At 46.3% G+C, this 27,781-nt stretch overlaps 1 protein-coding gene across 1 annotated transcript; it reads left to right on the top strand.

Moving 5' to 3' along the window:
• Window positions 1-2,543: 2,543 nt before the first annotated feature.
• On the top strand, window positions 2,544-27,472 carry LOC146355462 (zinc finger protein RFP-like). Its single transcript, XM_084829893.1, has 12 exons — window positions 2,544-3,011; window positions 6,973-7,068; window positions 8,157-8,387; window positions 9,238-9,260; window positions 12,481-12,596; window positions 14,207-14,242; window positions 16,802-17,324; window positions 18,382-18,511; window positions 18,656-18,693; window positions 21,516-21,631; window positions 23,299-23,334; window positions 26,380-27,472. Exons 1-12 carry the CDS (start codon window positions 2,598-2,600, stop codon window positions 26,913-26,915), a joined length of 2,295 nt encoding a protein of 764 aa, XP_084686019.1. The 5' UTR covers window positions 2,544-2,597; the 3' UTR covers window positions 26,916-27,472.
• Window positions 27,473-27,781: the final 309 nt, after the last annotated feature.

Here is a 27,781-nt window from a genome sequence, read left to right as displayed (position 1 = left end):
CCCATCCGCGACAACCCATAGTCAGGGGTGATGGAAGATGTAGTCCAACATCTGGAGGGCACCAGGTTGGAGAAGGCTGCCCTAGAGAGAATCCCACCCTTCAGATATAGGAACCAGACAAGGATAAGACTGATGACTTTTAAACAGGGAACCTTCAAGAGGGGCCATAGCTCAGCTGATAGAGCATCTGCTTTGCATGCAGAAGGGGTCCTAGATTCCGGGGGGGGGGGGATTTAATTTTTTTTATTTTATTTATTGCAATTATACCCCGCCTTTTTTCCTCCTGCAAGGAACCCAAGGCGGCTTACATTATCCTCCTCCTCTCCATTTTATCCTCACAACAACAACCCTGCGAGGTGGGTTGGGCTGAGAGTGTGTGACTGGCCCAAAGTCACCCAGTGAGCTTCCATGGCCGAGTGGGGCCTAGAACCCGGATCTCCCGGCTCCCCATCCAACACTCTCGCCACTACACCACACAGGCTCCTTGCCTGAAAGCCAAGGAGAGCCACTGCCAGTCCGTGCTGACAATACTGGCCTAGATGGACTCAGTATAAGGCGATTTCCTGTGTTCCTGGTCTTTGGACAGTGCAGCTGCATACGCGTTAGTTAGCAGGTGCAGCTGCTAATACTTCTCTCCTGCTTAGATTTGCCTAACAACGTCACATGAAAGGCACAAGAGCAGTCCGGATCAAGGCAGGGAAACAGGCACCGCCTCAAACTGCGGCAGAGATATAGAAACCCTGAATAACAGTACAATTCTTGAACCCTGGTTTGGAAGTCCTTTCTCCTCGGATTGCCCTCTGGCTTTCGTCTCCTTCTGGGTGTGTCTGTTGTGGGGCCGCACAGCGTTGCTATGGCGGAGGACTTAATTGCTTGAGCACTTTCCCTGTTTGCAGCCCCCTCTTCTGTTCACCAAAAGCAATCACTGCTCCTCCTCTGTAGGGGGGGAAACGGAGCAAGGGGAGGGGTGTTTGTGGCAGAGAAGAAGACCACATTGAGATTTCACTGGAAAATTTGAAGTAGGTCTGCCAGTGTTTACTTTCAGTCATGCTGGACTTTTTGCCTTTGATCAAGCACAAAGCATCAAACTGTTAGATTCGAACACGTTACACAAATGAATAGAAAGTTGCCAAATCTGGAACTGGACCCCTGTTGCTCATTGTCCCTTCAACAGCAGTTTGATTTGTGGCAATTACTGCATATCCTCCCAAATTTTCAAAAATGAATGAAAATTTGCAAGAGTAGGGGATGCTGCTATTTGGAGCAGTATTAACACATTTATACTATTCAGTGGACATTGGACCCATTTTACAGATGAGAAAACTGGTACAGCAATAAGTGACTAGGCCGAGATCAGTCAATGAATCCATAGCATCTGTTTTTTAAGGAGAAAAAAATACTGAAGTGATAATAGAATGCCTCTGAGCATTCTATGAGTGATTTTCCTTCACCACTGAGCAAATGTACCCACACACACATTTGGAATGAAGAACGAGGCACTATAAATCAATGGCATATCTTCCACATAGAAGGCTACCTGGGGAATGATGGGAGTTGTAGGACTTTTTTCGGTCCAAACATGCATAGGATTACACCTTATGAAGTGTAGCGGTTACTTTAATGTTGGGTGTTAAGGCCAGGACAAAACCAGAAAGCGTGGCTGAATCAGGGCAGATGTAGGGTGTGTTCATCAGAGATACTGCATAGCTCTAAGCTCTAAAAAGCATTACTGGCTGATTTCTGTATGACACGGCCGTTATTTTTTATGGCAACCTCTATTCATTTCTTTCCAGTGCTTGTATAAACTTTTCAACTGTAGTCACAAAATGGTGAAGCATAAAATACTTCTTAAAACAACAAGTAGGGTGGCCGCTTATGAATCACCAAAAAAGAGGAAATGCATCACCCAAAGAGGGACTGGGGATTTGTAATGGCTAATTTATATAGATGCAAATTTAGTAATAATTATTATAATTTAACAGGAAAAACAGTCCATCTCACCTTACTGCGGAAGGTGGCTAGGGGACCTGTGTACCTGTCTGTTCAGTCAGCTGTTCAGGTGCTAACTCTTTATAGCCAACCTTTCTTATGGTTCTTTATCTGGACAGGACACCCTTCAAGTAGAGGACACCTCCAAACAGAGGAGGGTCCTCTGGCAGCCCTTTGAATATAGGACAGTCCTCTGTAGAAGAGGAGACATGGCCACCCTACAACACACACACACCCACACAAAACAACTCTGAAGAGCTAACTGCTTCTGAGTGGGTTCAAGTTGTTTCTTCTTTGTGAAGGAAACCAGGTTTTGTTTCCAAGAACAGATTTAAGAACAGGCTGCTTCTCACTGGGGGCAGAATTTTTCCTGCTCCCCCAAAGGGTAACCAATTCGCATGGGTCAAAGTACACCCTGCTGTGTGGGTGCAACACACAAAAAGGCTGGGGAGTGGCAAATCAATGCAACACCCTTTTCAGTTGATTTGTGTTCAGTGAGATCCTTCCCTATCCGGAGTCAGTTCCAGGAAAGGAAACACCGTGCCTCGATTTGCAGACAGGAAAACAACAGCCTCAGGCTGCTCTTAGTGCTTCACGGGGAGGCAGCCATGGCAGCTTGGGATCCCATCAGGGAACTCTGGGAGGAAGCTACTTGTCCCCAGCGCTGGGAGTACTTCAACTATCCAGTGATGATTGAGCATGGGCACAATTTCTGCCAATCCTGCCTGGCCCGGTGCCTGGAGGGGGCTAGAGGAGCAGCTTCCTGCCCTCAGTGTGGAGAGGAGTTTCATCAAAGCAGCTTCAGGCCAAACCTGCCTCTGGCAAATATGGCACAAACCGCCAAGAAACTTCAGGAGGGAGAAGGAAGAAAAGAGAAGAGGAACATGTGTGAGGTGCACAAGGAGCCCCTGAAACTCTTCTGCAAAGATGATGAAGCCCTCATCTGCTTGGTGTGTGACAGAGCCAAGGAGCATCGAGAGCACGATGTGGTTCCTGTGGATGAAGCTGCCCAAGAATATCAGGTAAGCGTCCGCCGTGGTGGAAGGCTGAGGGATTAGTAAGGTAGGTTTGCTGTCTGGAGGATCCTGTTAGCTTCTGTAACCATTTCCAGAGGGGGAGCCATGTTAGTCTTTTGCAGCAAAAAGACAAAGAGTCTTGTGGTGCCTTAACATCTAACACATCCGGACTTTTGGCGTGCGTTGCCATCAGTATGCTGATGACACGCAGCTCTGCTTCTCCTTTTCCTCTTCATCAGGGGAGGCTGTGGATGCGCTAGATCCGTGCCTGGATGGGATAATGGACTGGACGAGGGCCAATAAACTGAAGCTCAATCCAGACAAGACTTGAGAGGCTGTTAGTACGTGGTTCTTCTGACCGGATGGAGGGTGCTCAACGTGTTCTGGATGGGGTTGCACTCCCCTTGAAGGAGCAGATTCGTAGCTTGGGGGTTCTCCTGGAGCCTTCCCTTTCACTTGAGGCTCAGGTGGCCTCAGAGGCACAGAGGGCCTTTTACAAGCTTCCACTGGTGGCCCAGCTATGTCCCTATCTAGACAGGGATAACGGCTGTTTTATCCTTCGAAAAAGGGGCTATTTTGCAGGTTTCCCCCCTGCCACCATGCTGCTGAATTTCGGTGGCAAATCTGTGAGTGGGGTTAGGGATGGGGTGGGGCAATGCAGGCCCACAACCCCCAGAAGTTGGTTGCCCATCCCTGATGCAGAACAATAAAAACAGAGCAGCAGCCAATTAAGACCAATTCAAAGCCCCACAAGACAACAGAGTAAAGGATTCAGCACCCAGGCCAAAGGCCCCTCTAAATAAAAACAGTCTTTACCTGAGCAATCACCTGTGGAAGGTGATTGCTCAGAGGCCCAGGTGGGCTTCCCCCAGCTCCACAACAGTATTAATAACTTGTGTTTATTCACAGGATTTAATCACAACACTCTCTGGCAGGCATTTGCTTGTGACCATTTACTTCCTCTTGGCTATCGTTCATTGTTCTAAGCAGGAAAATCAACCCTTTGCTTGAGATACAGAGAACGATATGCAGATGAAAACATAACACCAGTGAGAACATTTACTACCTTAAAGGAACAAGGCAACAATAAATTGGATGGCAGGCTGGCCTATGGACCTTTATTAAATAAGATGACCACCATAATCAATTTATCTTTATTAAATAAGTTGACTGCATACTTTGGGCACCAAATGTCTTTCTGATTTTTAGCACTGCCACTGTAAAGAGAACTAGCTTATGAATAGGGATGGCGGAGAATTTCTCCACGAATCTCCTGGAGGCCGAATGCCAACGCATTCAGCCCCCCGAAATTGCTGGAGAAATTCTCCGCCCCCCCCCCCCCGGAATGGGACTTACCCCTGTCGAATGTCCCTGGCGCTGGCGGCTCCCGGCGGCAGTTCGGCGGCAGTTCGGCGGCTGTTCGGAGGCGGCAGCCGGTCTTCCGACTGGCTGCCGCCGCCACCATTTCCCAGTAAAAAAACAACAACAACAAACGTGATAGGCTACGTAAAGATTTACGTAGCCTATCACGGCTAAATTTTCCAAAAACACCGTGATAGGCTACGTAAATCCTTACGTAGCCTATCACGGCTGACTTTGGGGGGGGGGGAAGCGCGTACGCAAATGGCGGCGCCCATGAGTGCTGCCATTTGTGTTCCTTATTTGGGCACGTGTAGTCTACATAAAGATTTACGTAGACTACGGCGAAAATAAGGGCAACGCAAATAGCTACGTAAATCTTTACATAGACTACATGTGCCCAAATAAGGAACGCAAATGGCGGCGCCCATGGGCGCCGCCATTTGCATACGCTTTTTTTTTCCCCCCCCAAAGTCAGCCATGATAGGCTACTTAAGGATTTACATAGCCTATCACGCGGCTGACTGCAGGGATGCAAACGGCGGCGGCTATGGCCGCCGCCATTTGCGTCCCGGCCGGCCAGGAGAATTCGCGGCCGGAGGGACAGGGCACCTCCCCCCCGGCCAGAATTTCGGCGGGGAGGAACAGAGCGCCTCCACCCCACCCCGAACCAAGCTGCGGGACCAGGTAAGTGACTTTCATCCATCCCTACTTATGAAGCATGTATTTCTCCATATCACCAAGAAGATAATGCATTCTACGGGGCCTGTGTGTCCTTTTTTACAGAGGACAGTCCTCTATTTGAAGGGCAGTCCTGTCAATTCCGGTTTAAAGATAAAGACCCATAAAAACCGTTGCCCATCAATAGTTAGCAGCACCTGGACTGCAGACTAGACAGGCAGGCATAGAGATCACCTGGTCTCAGTCTTCCATACTATGGTCAGATGTGCTGTATTTGTTTAAATTATTATAATAATCTCTAAATTTGCATCTAAACATAAATTAGCATATGCAAGTGTATGCAAATCGCCACCCTCTTTTGTCCTCTTCTGAGGGGATGAATTTCCTCTTTTTTAGCCATTCATAACTGGCAATACTACTCCCCTGTGTCAGGTATTCCAGCTCAATATTCTGTCAAGATACTTTTGTTGCACAAAATGCTAGTTTCGCCCCCTGGAGGCTAGTCCAATTTGCCCTAAGAGGAGAGTCAACTTCAGGCTGGGTCCAACTCGATTTTATTGTTTGCAAACAGTTCGACAAAGGCGCTCACGCTCAAAAGCAGAGTCGACCCTGGGCAACCCCCGCGCTACAGTTTTATCACTCAGCTTGCGTTCCTCAGCCAGCGTGTTACTTTTGATTGGTTGCCAGCGGTTTGCTTAGCAACCTTATCTTAGGGTTACTGTCTGCTCATTCCAGGCATGCGCAGCTCTTACAATACTACTTGCTGCTTAAGACGCATACAATGGCTTTTAGGTTACATTTTTACTACACTTTGATGCAGGGAGACAACAGGAATTTCTTTTGAATGCCAGAACTGAACTGAGCACACAGTCTTTCCACACAGAAGTCCATTCCTGCTTACCTCAGGGACAACCATTTTGGTGTTAGAGTATTTTTTCGCAATTCTTTCCTCCAAATCACCCTGAGAGGCCAATCAGTTCCCACCAGAAATGGTGGAAACTAGGGTCACATGCCAACAGCATATGCGATGGCGTGTGAGGTCATGTCCTGGGGTCCTTTAGGAACGTTTAAAAACATGAATGATATCATTGATATAAAATGTGAACAAAAGAGGGGCAAATAAGCATCTTTGTCTAATCCCTGTGGATCAGTGCCACAGTGCCAGAAAGCTCTCCGTTAAAGCCAGACCTAGTCTTTAAGGGCAGTCTGAATTTCATCAGCATCCAAAGCTTACTTTCTCGTGCAAACTGCCCCAATGGGTTGTTCATTACAGCTGATTGAAAGCAAAAGTGACAAGCACATGGGAGGTAGGATACTCACTCATAGCTATGTGGCCCCACCAATTCCTGGGTTAAACAAACCAGGAATCGGTGTGACGTGTGATCCGGGTCACTCACTGGCAGTGGCTTTCCAGGGTTTCAGGAAGTAGATTTTCCTGCCTTACCTGGAAATTCCAGGGCTTGGGCCTAGGACCTTCTTCATACAAGGCATGTGCTCTACCACTCAGCTATGGCCCCACTGCACCTTTCACTTTAAAAAGGGACATAATCACATTTACCAAAAACTTTCTTGTTGATCTTTTTATCTAACAGTCTCTTGCTGCTAAACTTTTTTTTACTTAAACTTCCTTATCATCAACTGTAATTTTGAGTAGGAGACACACAACTCTAGTGCAAGGAGTAAATCCTTTGGATCACACCCACATATTCCCAAAATATCACTGATTTGAGAAAGCTAAACAGTCAAGAAGTGAAGGGGCGAGTTACAGAGAAGCTGTCTGATTTCTCAGAGGTAATATGGGAAGGTTCTTCAGCAGGTTGTTAGCCTTTTAGTTTCCGATCAGACAATTTTTCTACTGAAGTCATTGTGGGGTATCAAATGGGCTAATATCTTGCCAGAGCAAATATGTTTTTTTCTGTTTGTGCAGGAAGAAATCATGGGCCAGTTGAATCCTCTGGAGAAAAAGAGGGAAAATCTTGTGGACCAGAAACTGGTTGAAGAGCTCAAAAACCAGGAATGCCTGGTAAGTGTTTAGTTTTGAGGCTGTCACGCTGGGGATGATGGGTGCCAATGTGTGTTGTCATGTTGTTCTTCCAGAATAATTCACACATGCAACTCATCAGTCTGCCTCATTCATGGAGTTTTACCAGGGTTCCACATGTCATTGTCATCTTCCGTTTGTAACCCTTCTGTATTTTCCCACTGCTTCTTCTGTCTTTTTCTTGCCTCAGAAAATCCACTAAGGGGAAAGATGGAATAGCTGTACAATGCCTTCTGATTGTTAGTGCTAGGACTCCTCTGTCTGGAAGCGCACACGCCTCCTCTCACCGTTCCTCAGTTGCACATTTTCTTGTCCACACCTGCAAAAAGATTGCACTGCTGTTGTCTTCTTTCCCCCAAAGTCAGATTTTCTCAGTAAGAAACAGCACTGGGAAAACGGGGTAGGGTTTAAGGATGTCTGCATCCCATGTACTCCCATTAAATGTAAGTGAACGGGGCATAGCAATTGCACAAATGTCTCACCTGGAAGTATCTTAACACCTCATAAGGCACAAAGATCATCAGCATAATAAGTACATAGAACTGTGTTGGGTGGGACTGGATAAATTCTAACAACCCCATAATACATAGAAACAAGTATTGCATACCCATTTCATTCAGGGCTTTTATCCCGCCCCCTTATGGGGCCTTCTGCTTCCAGATTCTTTGCAGGATCAGCTCTTTAACTTGTGCTTTTTTTTGAGGATTTCCTTTGTCTGCAAGTTCTATGTTTCATTATACAGCCACTAGATGGTGCTGTGGTATAGCTGTGGTATAGTGGACTTGGGGGAATACACAAGCCATTGGAGCACTATTAAAATTAAACACTGCATTTTCCCCCTTAAGAAAAAAATGTTGCAATAATGGTCAGAAAGCATGGGAGAGGCCCTGGAGGTTGATGACATCGTGGAAAGGACCCACAAACTACCGTAACTGACCAATCACAAATGCACAATAAAAGCCTTGTGTAGAGAAGCCCTCAGTGTTGCAGTTACTGACTACTACCTGCTTTTGGTAGACTTATCATGTTTCATCTCTGCCCCTTCCACAATTTCTGTGTGCTTTTTCCAGACACAGTTAGAAGCAAAGGAGCAGAAGCTCAGGTCTGACTTACGCCAAATGCACAGATTGCTTGAAAAAATGGAAAACCTCAAGCTGGCCCAGCTGGGAGATCTGAAGAAAGTGGTGAAGAAGAGGCAGCAGGAAAACATCTGCAAACTGTCGGGGGAGATTTCCTATTTCAGTAATCTGATTGCAGAGATGGCAGAGAAGTGCCAGCAGCCAGCATGTGAATTGCTGCAGGTGAGATGCAAGACAAAGATGCTGAAGAGCAGTTTCCTGAGTTACCTAATCAGCTATATTTAGGAAGCTCTACTGCAGGGATGGGGAACCGCTGGCCCATGGGCCAGATACAGCCATGGGGGTTCCCCATGTAGCCCACCAGCTTCTTCCCCCGGGAAAAGCTCTCATCTCCAATCAGCAGCTGATTGGAGATAAGAGCATTACCTTGAGCACTGAAAAAGATTCAGTTTCTCAGTATTCAGCAAAGAAAAGCTCAAGTAGAAAAGCTCAATATGAGCTGTTTGACAGTGGGACAGATGGTCTCAGAAGATGGTAGACTCCCTTTCACTGGAGGTTTTTAGAGCAGAGGCTGGATGGCCACTTATCAGGAACACAGTAGCTGCAGATATCCTGCGTTAACAGGAGGTTGGAGTGGATGATCTATGAGGACCCTTCAAACTCTATGAGTCTGTCTACTCAGAAGTACGTCTCAGTGGAATAAGTAGGTCTAATGGAGCTTACTCCCAGGGACATGCATATAGGGTGTGACTCACTTACATGACAGTAAGCCCCATTGATTTAAGTGGGACTTTTTTCTGAACAGACACGTATAGGCTTGCGCTGTGGCATTCGGGAAACCCATGATGCACATTCAGAACATATAGGAAAGAGCAACCCAATAATCGTTCATGGGGGCCCCACCTCTTGGTGAATCCTAAGATTAAGGAATAAATAAGGCACGATCTTCCAAGTGACCATTCTTTCTTCTAGAGAAGGAAGGGAAAAAATAAATCCCCAGTAGAGGAAGAAGCAGCCTGGTGTGTGTTCTGTCTGCATAACTGAGGCCTATTTCTCCCTTTCTGCCTTTCAGGACATCAGAACTGACTTGAGCAGGTACGTGGCTCTTTTTCCACTCTCTTGAAAGAGTTTCAGTGACATTTTTTTAAAAATGAACTTCTGTAGAATTAGGGACACAAGCCCTGTTGGGCACAATCACATGCTAGAGCAGCTTTCCCCAGCTTGGTGCTCTGTGGATGTGTTGGACTGCAATTCCCATCATCCCCAGCTAGCATGGCCTTCTGGGGGGGACAGTTCAAAGGATCCTGAAATTAGATTTGCCAATGAGTGTAAGAACTGGCTGCATCCTCAAGATCTGACAACATCCTTCACATACTGAGCATGGGAGAGAGGCCTTTGAGCTCCACATTATGGCCACAATTCTGTCTGCATCGTCAGGGCACATGAACACAGCAAGCGCCCTTCCCTGAATCCAATTCTTGGTCCCTTTGGCCAAGCTCTGTCTACTTCAGCCTTACCCAGCTTGGCACCCCCCCAGAAGCTTTGGACTACAACTCCCATCATCCTTGGCTATTTGACCCCCATGGCTGGGGTGGTGGGACTTGTAGTCCAACACATATGGAAGGAACCGGCTTGGGGAACTGGCAGCAGCTGTCTTTAAGGCAGGGGGGTTGAACCTCAGGCCTGGGGGCTATGTACCGCCCCGCCTAGGATCCTAATCTGACCCTTTAGGGTTTCCCAGATGGCCATGCCCCCATTCTGATGTCGTCAGGTGGTTCCCGCTTCTCCCCCCCACCCCAAACTGCCAATCTTTTGGTGGTTTCTTGCCTTTTTTACATGTTTTTTTTCCTGGTTCTAAAAGGTGGACATGCCTCTCCTAAGGCTTCGTTATTGGCAGTAAGAGGTTTAAGCTAAAATATGGTGGCATTTTTGGTATTTTGGCCCCACTGCCTTTGCCTTCAGCCCTGACCATATGTGGCTCCCAAGAGGTTCTCTGGAATTGAATTTGGCCCTCATGGTGAAAGGGGTTCAACACTCCTGCTCAAGGGTCTCAGAACGAGGCCTTTCCCGGCCCTGCGATGTAAGATCATTTATGCTAGAGATGCTCACAAATTTGAGACCTTCTATATGAAGAGCATGTATTCCGTCCCTGAGCTAGGGTCTCTTGCCTCGTGTGTGTACCAGCTTTTTTCATGTCATTTCTTTTTGGCCCTCCTTGGGCTTCTTCACACAGAGCTTTTATCATGCTATTGAGATTGGTCATTCACGGATGTTTGCGGGTCTTTTAGATGACGTCATCAACCGCCAGGGCATCTCCTGCACTTTTGTTGTTTATTCATTCAGTCGCTTCCAACTGTTCGTGACTTCATGGACCAGCCCACGCTAGAGCTTCCTGTCGGCCATCACCACCCCCAGCTCCCCTAAGGTCGAGTACATCACCTCCAGAATATCATCCATCCATCTTGCCCTTGGTCGACCCCTCTTCCTTTTGCCTTCCACTTTCCGTAGCATCAGCATCTTCTCCAGGGTATCCTGTCTTCTCATTATGTGGCCAAAGTACTTCAGTTTTGCCTTTACTATCATTCTGTCAAGTGAGCAGTCAGGCTTTATTTCCTGGAGTATGGACTGGTTTGATCTTCTTGCAATTCAAGGCACTCTCAGAATTTTCCTCCAGCACCACAGTTCAAAAGCATCTATCTTCCTTCGCTCAGCCTTCCTTATGGTCCGGCTCTCGCAGCCATAGGTTACTACGGGGAATACCATTGCTTTAACTATGTGGACCTTTGTTGTCAGTGTGATGTCTCTGCTCTTCACTATTTTATCAAGATTTGTCATTGCTCTCCTCCCAAGAAGTAAACATCTTCTGATTTCCTGGCTGCAGTCAGCATCTGCAGTAATCTCCTGCACTAAATGACCTTTATTCCATTTTTTAAAAGATCGGAGATAATGAACGATCAAATTACAGCGCTTAAGATCTGCTTCAGTTCCCTCATGAAAAGAAGAAAAGGTGCAATAAGAGGCACTAGACCACAGCGCCATCTGGTGGTTGTATAATGAAACATATGGAAGACTTAGATAAGGGGGAAAAGGAGGGGGCAAAGAGGGGGAGGAAACACATGTAAAGATAGTCCGTTGTGATCCTGCATTTAAAACGGAAGCAGAAAGCCCTGTTTTAAATGTAGGATTTTAGGCTGGTGTAGAGATCCTCCTTATCTCACAAAGGCTGTGAGACTTTAGAACGTACACTTTGCGACTGGTTGAATGGCAGCCTGTTGCTTGATACAGAAGATAGGGACTAGTAACATGCTTCTACTTCAATCAGTTTCGTTCAGGGTGGGGGGAGGGCAACAATTTAGTTTTCTCATTTTTTTCCATTTAACCATGAAATTGACTAGAGCCGAATTTTGTTGCAAAGGAGTGCTGGGCTCAAATGGCAGGCTGTGGCACCAGCCCATTAGTAGATCTGCCCTCAACTATGTGACTGCCCAACCTGCCATGTCATTCGCTTCCTCAAAATGTGGTGATTTCCACCAACTTGAATGGTTTTAATAGTGGATTAGACAAGTTCATGCAGGATAAGGGTACCAACAGCTACTAGTCCTGATGGCCGTATGCTATCTATATGATCAGAGGAGTATGTCTCTGAACACCAGTTGCTGGGGAACAATCCTACTTGTGGTCTTCACAGAGGTAGCTGGTTGGTCACTGTGTGAACAGGATGCTGGAATAAATAGGCCTTTGGTCTGATCCAACAGGGCTATTCTTATGGGAAGAGGAAGCAATGGGCACCACATTTTAAGAAGGATGCAGACCAACTGGAGAGGGTTCAGAGGAGGGCAACAAAGATGATCAGGGGACTGGAAACAAAGCCCTATGAAGAGAGACTGAAAGAACTGGGCATGTTTAGCCTTGAGAAGAGAAGACTGAGGGGAGATATGATAGCGCTCTTCAAGTACTTGAAATGTTGTCACAGAGAGGAAAGCCAGGATCTCTTCTCGATCATCCCAGAGTGCAGGACACGGAACAATGGGCTCAAGTGACAGGAAGCCAGATTCTGGCTGAACATCAGGAAAAACTTCCTGACTGTTAGAGCAATACGACAATGGAACCAATTACCTAGGGAGGTGGTGGGATCTCCCACACTGGAGGCATTCAAGATGAGGCTGGACAGCCATCTGTCAGGGATGCTCTGACTTGGATTCCTGCATTGAGGAGGGGGTTGGACTCGATGGCCTTGTAGGCCCCTTCCAACCCTACTATTCTATGATTCAATATTCTTCAACTATTTCTTAAATTTAACCCTCTTCTCTTTCAGGTATGCAAAGAAAAAAGTAAGGCAAGCAATTGACCTTTCTCCTGAATTGGAAGAGATACTCGGAACTTACTCAGAGAATAGTTCTGCTCTAAGAAATGCAATGGAGAATTTTAAAGGTATGAGTGACAACTCAGGAAAGCCGAAAGATACAGAACCCTGAGAGCGCTCCACTTCGTTGCACCACTGAAGGTGGTTCTCAGTTCTTTATTTAAACAGAGATGCAAAAACAGCTTGAATAAGAACTGAAGTTTACAAACCTCTGCTCCCTAGAGTAAGCTGTTGGCCGCCCCAGATCATATGCCCAGCCACGGGAATTCGATGGTTAAGAGAGTTTGTCCTTTATATGTCATCTCCTCAAAACATGCTTTTAGTGCAACACCCTTTAACGCACGATGCCATCAAGCAAAACGTATCACCCATCTCAAAGCCATCTCACCCTTCCTACCAGAGGGTGTCCTCCAAGGGCCAAACCAGATGCACCTGTGTTTAAAAAACATGTTCAGGCTGGTTTGCTCTTTAGATTAAAAAGAATGCCCGGGAAAGAGGAGCGAAACCCGCTCCCGCTTTGCCCTTGTGCAAATCTATGATGCAACCACACTTGGAATACTGCGCACTGTTCTGGTCACTCTACCGAAAAAAAAAGATATTGTAGAGTTGGGAAAAGGGCAGAAAAGGGCAACTAAAATGATCGAGAGGATGGAGCAACTCACCTAGTAGGGAAGATTACAATGTCTGGTTTAATTTAGAGAAAAGGCGAGTGAGGGGAGATATGATAGAGGTGTACAAAATTATGCATAGTGTGGAGAAAGTAGATAAGGAGACATTTTTCTCCCTCTCTCATAATGCTAGAACCCAGTGGGATCATCCCATGAAGCTGACTGGTAGAGATTCAGGACAGATAAAAGGAAGGACTCCTTCGCACAGCGCAGAGTTAAACTATGGAATTCGCTACCACAGGATGTGGTGACGGCCCCCAATTTGGATGGCTTTAAAAGGGTTAGACAAATTCCTGGAGGAGAAGGCTATCAATGGCTACTAGTCCTGATGGCTGTGTGTTACCTCAAACACCAGAGGCAATATGCCTGGGTACACCAGTTGCTGGGGAACATGGGTGGGAGGGTGCTCTTGCACTCATGTCCTGCCTGTGGGTTTCCCATGGGCAGCTGTTTGGCCACTGTGTGAACTGAATGCTGGACTAGATGGACCCTTGGTCTGATCCAGCATGGCTCTTCTTATGTTTTACCTCCCCAGACTCCCGTAATTATTTCCAGTATTGCAGCTGGGCTGGGGGCAAAAGTCATAAAGCAACAGACCATGAGGAGGGGAGGTGAAGGAGGAGGCAAGTTTTGTTCCCATCCCCTGCACACTCTTTTGAGTCAAACATGCTTACCTTGTCCCACCTCTACTTCAGAGCTGAACAGGCAAGCACAGGTTTAATAAACTCACCTGTGCCTGGCTTGGCACTTCAAATGACAACCCCCCCGCCCAATCCCAGCCAGCAACAAGACTGCGGTGCCTCCTCTCAAAGCCTCTTTCTGTCTCGGTCTCCCCATCCCCATCTGGTCGCCCTTTAGTCCTAAAGACGGATTTGAGAAAGGAAGATATGCTCATGCAAGATGGCCTTAATGCTGATCCTAATAGGGGCTTCCCTAGTGTTTCATGAAATGAGACAGTGCTCAGGGTTATGATGGTCGTAACAGTTGTCATTCTTTTCTCCACACAACAGAGACTCTGGAGTCTTTGGAGCCACACCTGTACAAAGGTAATTTTCTTGGCTGAATGAGGTGGGAAACTGTAATGGGTGGTGACGTTTAAGGTAGCGATCGAGGTGGTCATTTTTCTGCTGTTGGAGATTGCATCTGACAACCTCAATTAATTTATTCCATAAAGTCACAAGTTCTATTAAATTAAATTGAGTTCTGCAGTGTAAGAGTTTAAAAAATAGGAAATTAAATATTGCCACTTTTAGACACATAGTGGCTGTCCTCCACTGGAGGTATTTAAGCAGAGGCTGGACAGCCATCTATCAGGGATGCTGGAGATGCACGATAACTGCACTGAGCAAGGGGTTGGAATGGATGGCCTCTAAGATCCCTTCCAATTCTAACATTCAATGATTCCATGACTTAAAAATTGTCAGGCTGTGTTCCACATAACAGAGAGTCTTGGGCAAGTAAAAAAGAGAAGTAAATACCAGGAAGGAGCTGGGAAACCTTTGACTAGGTGCTGGAGACTCAACACTAGCCCCACTTCAAGCAGGGCCAGTCCTACCATTAGGCAGGGTAAAGCAGTGACCTCAGGGGGCAGATGCTGGGAGTTAGCAGCAAGGTGTTGGAGGAGAGAGCTGTGTGCTTCATGGCCTGCCCTATGCTCCCTAAGATAGCCTGCTATTTTCAGGTTCGGTGGAGGATGCTGTCCCAACACCAGTGTTGAAGAACAGTCAAGTCAGCTTTTGTAGATAAAATGGGAGAGGGTGCCATCTTGTTCTTCGGCTCAGGCAGCAAAATGACTTGGGCTGGCCCTGCCTTCAGGTATTTAGGCAGGTTGCACTAGGCCGGGGATGGGCAACTTGTGGCAATCCAGATGCCTTGGCCTACAGTGCCCATCAGTCCTAACCAGCATACCCAGTGGTTAGGGCTGATGGGAATTGTAGGCCAAAACACCTGGAGGACCACAAGTTGCCCACCCGTGCACTAGGCAGATGGCTCAACATTTCCCACTTCTAGAACAGTCTTTTTCCTTGGCACAAGGATCTGATCAGTAACTGGGCTGAACAGGCTACACTCTAGAGACTATAGATAGGATAACCTCTGCAGGAGACACCGAGAGCTACCCTACGATGAGAGCTGGTGTAGCATCCTGGTTAACAATGTGATCTCTGAGGTTAACAATGTGATCTGTAAGGTTCCAGCGGCACCTCAGGCACCAACTCACTAGTCTAGGAGGCCCTATACAAGGCAGCATTCTCTCTGCCATACGTACATGTACACACACACGTGTGAGTGCGCACATATTTCCAGCATTGGGGTAATATCACTCATGCATTCTAGAGAGTCAGGTTAAGTTTTACTGAGATGATATGATGTGAAATGCTCTGAACGCTCTAAATCAGGGGTGTTGAACCTCTTTCAGCCCAAGGGCCAAATTCAATGTCAGAGGGCTGCATTCCAGTGGCGGGTGGGGCCAAAGGCAAAAGGGCGGAACCAAAAGTTGAAAAAGATCAGCATATTGTAGCGTGAAGCCCTTTGCTGCCAGTAACTAATGCCTTAGGAGAGGCATTTCAACTATTTCGAATGAGAAAAAGTGCACCAGATGATCAGTGGTTGGAGGAAATGGGGTTTCGCCATCTGGGGAATGCTGGGGAGGCCAGATTGGGAGCCCAAGCAGACTGGATTTGGCCCATGAGGTTCCATATCCGTGCTCTAAAGCACCATATAAACACTTGATATGATGATTGCCGTCCTGATTTTGAGTGGGGAGCGGGATTACGTTTGGCTTTTGGCCCATCTGGTTCTATCATAATTGCAGGATTAAGTGTAGCACCTGCCTCATTAGAGATTTCAGAGTTTAAGGGCTAACTTAACTATATGAATGCCATTAATGTGCACATTTTAAAAAATGTAAATAGTAAGTGCGGGGGGGGGCACAGGAGATGGAGAGAGAGTTTAACTCCTCTAGCTGTTCGTGGTCTCAACTAACATCACCTCTCTGAAGCTGCTATTTGTACAAGGAGGGAAGCCTCCATTGACAACACTGGAAGCTTCCCTCTGTATACAAATGCCAGCTTTAAGGAGGTGATTTTTGTTGGAAGGGATTAAAATCCTCTCTCTGGGCAGGTTCACATGATCACAGAGGGAAAATAAGCCACAGTGCCAGTTGTGAGCCTAGGACCCTAGAACAGGTCACAGTTTTCAGGGTGGTTAGTAAACCACCCCTGCCACCCACCTTTGCTGGATTTGGGTCACAACAACCCACACCCAGTGAGGGTAATTATGCTAATTAGGCAGCTTGCAGCCATCATGTGAGGGGAGCAACACACACCTTCATGTTAATTGCATTCATGCCACTAAAAATAACATATTATTTGCATAAATGCAATTCATGTCCAGTTTGGCCCTCGATGTATCCCGATAACTAGGCCCCAAGAGCTTTCATCAATGGTGGTTTCTCTGCTCTTTCCTGGGCTTACTGAGCAGATTCAGGTGAAGCTTGGAGGAAGGAAGTTGGGCAAGTCCCTCTCCAGAATTGAGCCAAATCATTTTTCCCTGACACGGTTCACCATCCTGTCTCTGTCTCTGTCTCTCTCTCCCTATCCTTGCAGTGAATGTGACTCTGGATCCAGACACAGCCCATCCCTGCCTCATTCTGTCTGAGGATCTGAAGAGTGTGATAAAGAGCGACACCGAGCAGGAGCTGCCAGATAACTCCGGGAGATTTGACGTTAGGCCCTGCGTGCTGGGCCGTGAGAGACTTACCTCAGGAAGACATTGGTGGGAGGTGGAGGTGGGGAGCAATGGCGAAGGGGCAATGTGGGCTGTGGGAGCCGCGCGAGAGTCTGTCAGGAGGAGAGGGAAGTTCAACTTCCGGCTGAATCCCTGTGAGGGCATCTGGGCTGTAGGGATGATCGCCGGAGAACCTGTAGCTTTTACTTCCCCCGAGCGGACCCCTTTGGCTTTGAGACATGTGCCCAGTAATATCCGGGTGACCCTGGACTATGGAGAAGGTCTTGTGGAGTTTTTTAATGTTAACAGAAATGAACTGATCTTCGCTTTCACCGCGTCCTCCTTCAATGGGGAGAGGATCTGCCCCTACTTCTGGCTAGGGTATCGATCCCTAATGAGGTTGTAAGTCACACAAAGCAGAACCTGCACCTCTACTATCGTTTCCACCCCCTGAAAGGTGATATTCCAGCATCTTCTCTCTTGTTCCGTGAGAGACAAACAAGGGTCTGCAGTTGTTAGTATCTTCCAGCTGCAGAGCAAAAATGGTGCATGGAAATCGTATCCAATGGAAACCATTCAAATCATGCCGAAAAGTTGGAGGCTCCCTTTCGTTGCAGTGTTTTGAAGCAGTTGGGCACGCCATATAACTATTACAAATAAATAAAGTAATAACAAATGTACTTTTCAAGCAGGGGTATTCTATCTCACATCTATTCATACGCACACTCACACCCACTTACTTGTTCACACACATTCAGGATCATGGGGGTGGGGTGGGGAGATTAAAGCCTCTTTCACCGCTCCAACAGTCCTGATCAAGATCACTGTTTTCCCCACTACAGCCATTGACCATGCTGACTGTGGGTGATAAGATCTGTAGTCCAACACACCTGGAGATGGCTGAGCTCGTCAGTTTTAATGCTGTTTCTTTAATGTTGCAATTTTCCATTTCTCTGCCTCTCTTTGCCTTTACCCCTTAACAAAACTACTTGAGTTGCATCGCTGGAGTTGATTAACCCCCTTTGCCTAGCCACAGGACCTGGTCTTATGCTGCTTTAGCCATTTTGCCCATACTAAAGATTTTAAGACGTTTTTAATACAGGTTTGGGGAATCTGTAGCCTTCCAGATGTTTCTTGGACTCCAGTTCACATCATCCCTCACTATTGCACATGCTGGTTCAGGCTGAGGGGAGTTGGAGTCAAACAACAACTGCAAGGCCACAGGTTTAAAGGAAGCCTGTAAAAGGTATGTCCATAAGCAATACTGCAACTCAGTCTGAATTGTCCATGTGTTCAGACTACGGTACTAAAGTGTGGATGGTGGCAGCTACTCAGGACTTACTAAGATGAAAAGTGTCTGGCAACCTGTCCTACCTTGAAGTATGGTGGACATGCATGAGCTCCTTGTCACAGTGATCTGGTTCTCACATCACGACAATTCCCGTGTTGTTTAACCCAGGAACTGTCAGGGCCGAACAGCAGCAAGCAAGCGCATGTGCTCAGGGCCTCCACTTTCAATCAATGACCCAGGAACTGGGTTCCTAGTTGTTATCATTATGTCCAAAGCCCGAACTCTGGGTTGTTTAGGGGTTAAACAACCCAGAATTAACCCAACAATCATACGCACTCGCCACTTGGCCCTGACAACCCATGGATTGTCATTAGGTGCAAACCGGGCCACGCACTAAAATCAGAAAAACACACTAAAGCATTCCATTTTCCTGTCGTTCTAGCTCTGTAAGGAATTCCAGCTGGAGACAGGAAGTGGCAGGTAAGGAAACTCTCAGTCATTATTTGCAACCAAAAATGAAACTCGTCTTGTTGTTGCAGTTCAGAGACAGGCAGCCCTGGTAGCCAGGGTTCCCTTCAGGAACCAGTGTTCCAAGACTGTGGGCACAATTTCTGCCAAGCACTGGGGTGAGTCAGATGCAGATGTTTTCTGTCCTCAGGGTGGAGAAATGTTTGAGAAAAAGAACTTCAGGCCAAATTGCCTCTGGCTAATTTGACAGAAATTGTCAAGAAACTTCAGGAGGGAGAAGGAAGACAATTTGGAAGTGTATGAGATGCACCAGTAGCCTTGTTCCATAGAAATTCTATCTCCCTCTCTAGGAGACTTCTGTTGAGGGTGGGTTTTGTGGGTTTATACCTGGTGTTGGGCCAACAAGACAGATTGGGGATGTTGCTGGTATACCATCCACCCCGCTGCCCAGTGGCTTCCCTGGCCAAGCTGACGGATGTGGACTTGGGTGTGGTGCTGCAGAACCATGCAGAACTAACTCTGTTGGGGAAGTCGGCCTATAACTGTCGGCCTGTAACTGTCCCTCAGCCTATTAATTTAATCTCCCCTGGCTTTAAACTGTTGGGGAAGTTGGCCTATAACTCTGTTGGGGAAGTCGGCCTATAACCGTTGGCCTATAATTCTGTCCCTCGGCAGAATTTATTTTTAAATTTAAATATATTTTAAATTTAATCTCCTCTGGCATCAAACTGTTGGGCGAATCTTCCCCTAATGGATGAAGATGTTATTGCAGGCTTCAATCACATGAACACATTAAAATTAATTACGGTGCAATTATATGTATGCTGAGACAGAAAAAAGCCTTACAACTCCTTGCGTCCTCCAGTCAGTATGGATATTTTTTTTCTGTCCAAACATGCATAGGATTGCACTTTTAATGCATTTTTAAAACAAAATGACTCCAAGGTGCACATGTTATATATTTGATATATATCAATTTAATTTAATTAATTAAATTAATTAAATATCAATTTAAGCAGATATGTATCAGTAAACTGGCTGATCTGGCTCCCAAAACTCCCTTTTGGAATCTGGAATCAAAAGATCATTTGACAGAATCAAATGACAAAATAGTAAAAGAATTAAACAGTGAAACAAGGGAGTGAGTTCTATTCTTTCACGTTAAGTCTTTTAGTATAAAAATAGAATAACATCTCTTATAAAAAACAATCAAAGTGTTAAAAGGCTATAAATGAATCATGGAATAAAAACCACTTGTCTCTATGAAGTCTCATTGTCATTAAAAAGTAGCAGGCATTATCTCAATAAAATGGCTCTCCCCTTTTAATGAAAGTCCCCCCATTTCAACTCTTTCTTGATTCTGGGAATTCCTACGTGAGGCTTTTATCCCATATCTTTACCAGGGCTTCTGCTTCTAGGATTAATATTGGCTCCTTTACATCTTTTTTCTGAGGTTTTTCTTTTTCTGCCGTTCTATATGTTTCATTATACAGCCATTAGATGGCACTGTGGTATAGTGGAATTGTGCAAATACACAGAAATCACTCAGCAGCGTTTTCAAATAGCATCCCAAACAGCAGTTTTGTCCTTCGAATCAGACATCCTTCAGATTCTGGGGAGCTGATAGAGCTCTTTAGCCATGATAGTGTTGGTGCAATTCACACGAAGCACTTTCCCCTGTGAAAAGTGTGAACATAGGAAGCCGTCTTATACTGAGTTAATTTATCCTAGCCTGCATTGTCTACTCCAGCTAGCAGAAGTGTATTGAGTCCCAGGGCAAGGCTGGGAAACCTGTGGCTGTCCAGGTGTCGTTGGACTCCAGCTCCTATAATCCCTGTCCATTGGCCATGCTGGCTGGGGCTGATGGGAGTTGGGAGCTCAACAGCACCTGGAGAGCCACAGGTTCCCCAACCCTGGCCTAGGTGAGAACCTTTCCCAGCCCTGTTCCTACCAACCTTTTAAATGGATATACAAGGTGTTGAACCCATGACCTTCTACATGAGAAGCATGTAGTAATATTTATCACTGAGCAATGTGCCCCCGCTACACCAGGGCTCCTCATATTTTTTCTGTTTATCCCTCATCCCACAGCTTCCTTGCGCATGCCCATGGTTCCCTGAAGTTTTAAAAATCCCCACTTTATGGTTGTTTGCTTAGTTCTGTTTGAGCTTTGAACACTGTGAACTTAGACAAAAAGCAGATGAAAATTTAAGGCAGGGCTGATGTCGGCATCTGACTGCAGAGGCCGCATTGTCCACTGAGCCTGCAGTGGGCCCCCATACCAGGTGACTGGGTCTGGGAGTTACCCACCCCTTAAGTTTCCCACGATGTCCTGGGACAATGCCATGTCAGGGGCATTATGGGAAAATTTAATTGGCAGGTGGCTCTCAAAACATAGCAAAGGAATTACTGGGAAAGACTGCGTGATGCTTGATACAGAGGACCAGAACGCTTTGGGCCAAACATTATTTAAATGTCTGGCAGCTATGTCTTCATGTTTACTCTAGAATAGGTACTGGGACCCCAATCCAGATCTTAAAAGCCCCCCTACTCCCACACTAAGGTCCTAATCTAGTCACAAGGAACATGCTTCTACTTCTATTTCGTTCCTGAGCAAAAATAATACTCTAGAGGAGTCATCTGCCTCCCCCCCCCCCGCCCCCTGGTTTCCTTAAGAACAAAATAAGCTAGCATTGAACTTGCTTGTGTGAAACACCCCCAGCCTTGAAATGGCCTAACCTGCCAATTCAGGCTATGAGGTTGTTTTGGGGTAGGGGCAGGGGATGCAACATTCAAGTGTTCCTTCAACATAACCATCTTATCTTCTTTCTCAGGTGTGAGAGAAAACAAGTAGGCTATATGGTGGGCCTTCTTCTCAGGTTGAAAGTGAGACTTGGAATATACTCTGAGAAAACGTTTGCTCTAGAAAGGGATATGGAGAAATACAAAGGTATATCGGGGGCAGCCTAGGAAGGCTCACGGGAGATACGGAATTCTGATAGCACTCTGTTGCTGGGCTGGTTGCAGGGAAAGACAGTCCTTTTTGAAGAACAGTGGTTTCTTCTGCAGGTTCCTCCAGACATCTGAACAAATGTCTTGAGAATGGTTGCCTCTGTTACCCATTGGGGTAAGAATGAGAGCTTCCATCCACTGTGGGTGTGGGGGGGGGGAAGCTTTTTGCCTCACCATACACGAAAAAGGTCACTGCAGTGCAGGGTAGGGGTACATAGAACATAAGCAGAGCCTTACTGGATCAGACCAAAGGACTACCTGGTCCAACATGCTCTTCCCCACATTGGCCAACCAGATTGATTGATTATTACATTTATATCCTACTTTTTTTCTTCCTCCAAAGAACCCAAGTCAGTTTACATGATCTTCCTCTCCATTTTATTCTCATAACAACCCTGTGAGGTAGGTTACGTTGAGGGTCAGTGAACTGGCCCAAAGTCGCCCAGTGAGTTCCGTGGCCTAGTGGGGACTAGAACTCAGAACTCCCGAGCCCCAGTCCAATACTCTAACCACTACACCACACTGGCCCACTTGAGGCAACAGCTCTCCCCCGCTGTTCCCAGTAGGTGGTATTCAGAGCTATGCTCCCACTAATCCTGGAGGAACATATAACTAACAGCTAAAGCATTAAAAACCTTTGCATAAGTAATAGCCTGTTTGGGTTGGGGAGTCTTCGAGCGCTTGGTGAGACAAGCTGAGAGATTACACAGCTCCTGTTCCTCAAAGCTCTGGAACTTCCTGTGCTTGCCCACAGTTCCTTACAGCTGTAAAAATCCCCACTTTGGAGGTGTTTCCTTAAGTCTGTTTGAGCTCTCATCTGTCAGACGTAGATGAAAATTTAAGACAAAGTTGGTATCAGAACTCAGCTCAGTGTCCCAGCAGGGCCCATCACTGACGCCTGCACTGTGCTTTCCCCTCTCCTGCAGCTGGAGACTGGGTCTGGAAGCTACCCACCATTTAAATTTCCCACACTAACCTGGAACAATATAGCATCGGGGGCACTGTGGGAAATTAAAATGGCAGATGGCTCCTAGCTGCCTCATGCAGATCGCAGTGCAGCTACCTGCCTGCTTGGAATAACCCACCAACAAGAAAGCACTTTGCCAAGGGACTCTCAAATCTGAAGCCAGTCCTGATTTAAGGGCATTTGATGTGGTACAACCAATATTCTGAGTCAATTTAGAACTGTTGTGTGTGCAGGGAAAGCAGAATAATTTTGTAAGCATTCTCCAGTGATGGTCAGAATTCCTAACCCAGTTTTGAACTGAGCTAATGTGAGCTCACCCGTCACTAATTTGTTTTAACGTTTTGTTTTTAAAATTTTCAAATTATTTTAAAGTTTTTTAAAAAATTAAAGATCTTTAAATTGTTTTACATTTTAATTGCAAGTTGTGGGTCCTATTTGGGCCAAAAGGTAACTCATAAATTCATAAATAAATAGAAATAAAATAAAAAGAATAATTGACGCAATGTGGTTTTCATTCAAATGATAAAAAATTCTGTGCATTTGGGAGGCCTGGTTGTTGGTGTGTTTTTGTTTTTTTTTAATGTTGCTACGTATATGATGGTCTGCGTAAATTTGTCGCTCTCTTCTCCACATAACAGTGTCTGCAGAGTCTCTGGAGAAAGCACCATCCAAAGGTAATTTTTCTGGGCTGAACAAGAAGGGAAATGTTATTATAATTGTTAATTTCTATACTGCTTTTTGGCTGAGAAGCTGCATTTTGATGGGAATTGGTGATAAGATGGAGTCAAAGAGGAGATCACTCTGCTAACCATGGAAGACAAGGCGCGGGTTCACACATGGGGCTTCTGGTCACCACCTCAACCGCCATTATGAATATGTGAGTTGCACCAGGGTGCACTGTTGCTTGTCGTTATGTGTGAACCTGGTGAGGCTGGGTTGTTGGGGTGCTTGACAAGCCACCCACAACCCTAAAATAGCCCATGGGTTCTGGATGGCTGGTCAAGCACCCCAACAACCCCCCTCACTGGGTTCGCATGTAACAAAAAGCTACAGTGTGCTTTCCCCATGACTCAAATATTCAAAATGGTGTCCGAGGTCGTGACAAGAAGTCCCGTAGGGAAATTTCCCCACAGTGGCTTCTCATTACACGTAAACCTGTTCAGTGGGTTGGATCCTGGATCTGCCTTTTGTGAGAAGCCACCTTCCATGACAGGAAGGGCTATGCTCACAGATGGTGTCCCCTCCATTTTGGGGGAGCCTTCCTCCCCCTCACACCACAGCTCCCCCTATTCTGCAGGATCAGCTGATTCTCTGTGTAGCATTTTCAGGGGGCTGGAGTGGTTGCCAGGGGAACGAGGGGGTGATGAAGTCCACTTCTGCCAGTACAGTTGACCCAGCTTAAATCTGGATCCAGCCCCACAACTGACCATCTTTAATTAATTCAGGGGCAAATAGCTACTTGGGAGGTATGTCTGTCGTTATTTATTTATACATACATGTTGTTGTTCAGTCGTTAAGTCGTGTCCGACTCTTCGTGACCCCATGGACCATAGCACGCCAGGCCTTCCTGTCCTGCGCTCTCTCCCGGAGTGTGCTCAAGTTCATATTCATTGCATCCGTGATGCTATCTAGCCATCTCATCCTCTGCCGTCCCCTTCTCCTTTTGCCTTCAGTCTTTCCCAGCATCAGGGTCTTTTCCAGGGAGTTTTCTCTTCGCATTAGGTGGCCAAAATACCTGAGCTTCAGCTTCAGTATCTGTCCTTCCAATGAGCACTCAGGATTGATTTCCTTTAGGATTGACTGATTTGACCTCCTTCCAGTCCAGGGGACTCGTAAGAGTTTTCTCCAGCACCACAGTTTGAAAGCATCAATTCTTCGGCACTCAGCCTTCCTGATAGTCCAGCTCTCACAGCCATACATTACTACTGGGAAAACCATAGCTTTGATTAGACGGACCTTTGTTGGCAAGGTGATGTCTCTGCTTCTTACTATGCTGTCTAGGTTTCCCATAGCTTTCCTCCCCAGGAGGAAGCGTCTTTTAATTTCATGGCTTCAGTCACCATCTGCAGAGATCTTGGCGCTCAAGAAAATAAAATCTGTCACTGCTTCCATTTCTTCCCCTTTTATATGCCAGGAAGTGATGGGGCCAGATGCCAAGATCTTAGTTTTTTTAATGTTGAGTTTCAAACCAGCTTTTGCACTCTCCACTTTCACCCTCAACAAGAGGCTCTTTAGATCCTCTTCACTTGCTGCCATTAGGGTGGTATCGTCTGCGTATCTGAGGTTGTTGATAATTCTCCCAGCAATCTTAATTCCGACCTGTGATTCATCCAACCCGGCGTTTCTCATGATGTACTCTGCATAGAAGTTAAATAAGCAGGGTGACAATATGCAGCCTTGTCATACTCCTTTCCCAATTTTGAACCAATCGGTTGTTCCATTTATTTTTTTTTATTTATTGCATTTATATCCCGCCTTTCTTCCTCTTTCAAGGAACCTAAGGCGGCTTACATTATCCTCCTCTCTGTTTTATCCTCACAACAACAACCCTGTGAGATAGGTTGGGCTGAGAGTCTGTGACTAGCCCAAAATCACCCAGTGAGCTTCCATGGCCAAGTGGGGACTAGAACCCAGATCTCCCAGTTCCCAGTCTGTCACTCTCACCACTACACTTACTGTTGCTTCTTGACCCTCGTACAAGTTTTCTCAGGAGACGGGTAAGCTGGTCTGGTACTCCCATCTCTTTAAGAATTTGCCACAGTTTGTTGTGATCCACACAATCAAAGGCTTTAGCGCAGTCAATGAAGCAGAAAGAGACGCTTTTCTGGAATTCTCTTGCTTTTGCCATGATCCAGCGAATGTTGGCAATTTGATCTCTAGTTCCTCTGCCTCTTCGGAACCCAGCTTGTATTTCTGGTAGTTCTCAGTTCACATACTGCTGAAGCCTAGCTTGTAGGATTTTGAGCATAACCTTGCTGGCATGTGAAATGAGCGCAATTGTACGGTAGTTTGAACACTCTTTGGCATTGCCCTTCTTTGGAATTGGAATGTAAACCGACCTTTTCCAGTCTTGTGGCCACTGTTGAGTGTTCCAAATTTGTTACTGTATTGAGTGCAGCACTTTAACAGCATCATCTTTTAGGATTTTAAATAGCTCAGCTGGAATACTGTCATCTCCACTAGCTTTGTTGTTAGTAATGCTTCCTAAGGCTCACTTGACTTCACTCTCTAGGATGTCCGGCTCAAGTTCAGTGACCGCACTCTCGTGGCTATCAGGGACATTCAGATCTTTCCTGTATAGTTCTTCAGTGTATTCTTTCCACCTCTTCTGAATCTCATCTGCTTCTGTTAGGTCCCTGCCTTCTTTGTCCTTTATCATGGCTGTCTTTGCACAAAAGGTTCCCTTGATATCTATATGGGGGAGCAGCTCTCCAGGGTTTTAGACAGGAGTATTTCCCAGTTCTATCTGGATTTGTCAGCAATTAAACCTGGGCCTCTTGCATGCAGAGCATGTGCTCTACCCACTGAGCTACAGCCTTTCCCTTCCTGTTGGTAGGCAGCTTTTCCCTCAAAACAAAAATGGACAGCTTAAGTAGGCTTGTTTACACTTGACGTAACTGTGTTGTTTGGCTGTAAGGTAGATCTTTTCCCTGAGATCTCCCGCCATCTTTCTCTAACGAGACACCACCCATCCTCCATTTTCTCTCTCTGTCCTGCAGTGAATGTGACTCTGGATCAAGACACTGCCCATCCCTCATTGATCCTGTCCAAAGACCTGAAGAGTGTGGAAATGGGAGACACTGAGCAAGTGCTGCCTGACAACCCCGAGAGATTTGATTTTATGCACTGCGTGTTGGGCTGTGAGGCATTCGCTTCAGGAAGACTTTTCTGGGAGGTGGAGGTACATCTGCGGCTGAAGAAGACAGCAATGTGGGCCGTGGGTGTTGCTAGGGAGTCTGTCAGGAGGAAGGCACTCTTCATCCCTAGTCCTGAGGAAGGGATCTGGGCTGTGGGCAAGCCAATGGATGTCTCACCTTGTCAGCTTCTGGCTTTTACCTCCCCTAAGCTGCACCCTTTGCCGGTGAGGGATAACCTCTGTAAGATCCGGGTGTACCTCAACTGTGAAGAGAAATGTGTGGAATTTTTTGATGCTGATACGAACGGCAGGATCTTCACTTTCCCTTCAGCCTCCTTTTGCGGGAAGAGGATCCAACCTTTCTTCTGGCTGTGGCGGGGAGTCAAACTGGACTGTTGAATCTGGACCAGAATTCCCACCACTTCTATCATCCTGAGAGGAAGTGAGACTCTAAGGGCACAATCCTATGTATGTTTAGACAGAAAAGAAGGCCTACAACTCCCAGCATGCCCCAGCCAGCAATGCTGGCTGGGGATGCTGGGAGTTGTAGGCCTTTTCTCTGTCTAAACATGCATAGGATTGCACCCTAAGTCAAGGACAGGCAACCTGGCGCCCACCAGATGTTTTGGATTACAAGCCCCATAATCCCTGACCATTGGCTGAGGTTTGTGGGAGCTGTAGTCCAAAACATCTGGAAGGCACCAAGTTGCCAAGCCCTGCTCTAAGCACTTGCTTGCTCTCTAGCTATATGCAGCCCAGGCAAGGGGCTACAGTCTTAATGGTTTTCTATCGAGTCTTCCATTTTAGGATCACAGATTCAAGAATCTCCCATTTGTGGGTCAAGAGCAGTGTAAGTAAACAGAATCAGTGCAAAAGCTCAAATAAAAGAGGTATGTTTAGAGTCTCCTTTCATTTCAGTGCTTTGAAATAATGCTTTCTACCCCATAAAAATGGTTAAAAAAAAAAAAACTACATAAAATGGGCTTTTTTACACCCAAAGGAAGAGCAAATGCTTCTCTGGCTTTAAAGCAGGGATGGGTGCTGCCCGCCCATGGTGCCTTTGAATGTAGCCTATGGACTCCACTCCTCAGTCCTATCCCTGTGTGGGAATTAGGGTCACAAATAAAGCTCCCATTCACATAAACGGGATCTTTTTTTTTTCTAAGTACCACGCATGGAGGGGGTTTTCAGTGGGGTGAGAAGATGAAAGAGAGAGAACAGGCAGGGAGGAAAGGGAGAAAGTGGGGAGCCAAAAGAAAATGGGT

This window comes from Heloderma suspectum, chromosome 2 (genome assembly GCF_057233095.1).
Source record: "Heloderma suspectum isolate Gila_16-S chromosome 2, 16-S_ref, whole genome shotgun sequence".
Classification (NCBI taxonomy): domain Eukaryota; kingdom Metazoa; phylum Chordata; class Lepidosauria; order Squamata; family Helodermatidae; genus Heloderma; species Heloderma suspectum.
The sequence above is the reverse complement of the archived record's forward strand: the minus strand, read 5'-3'. Positions and strand labels throughout refer to the sequence as shown.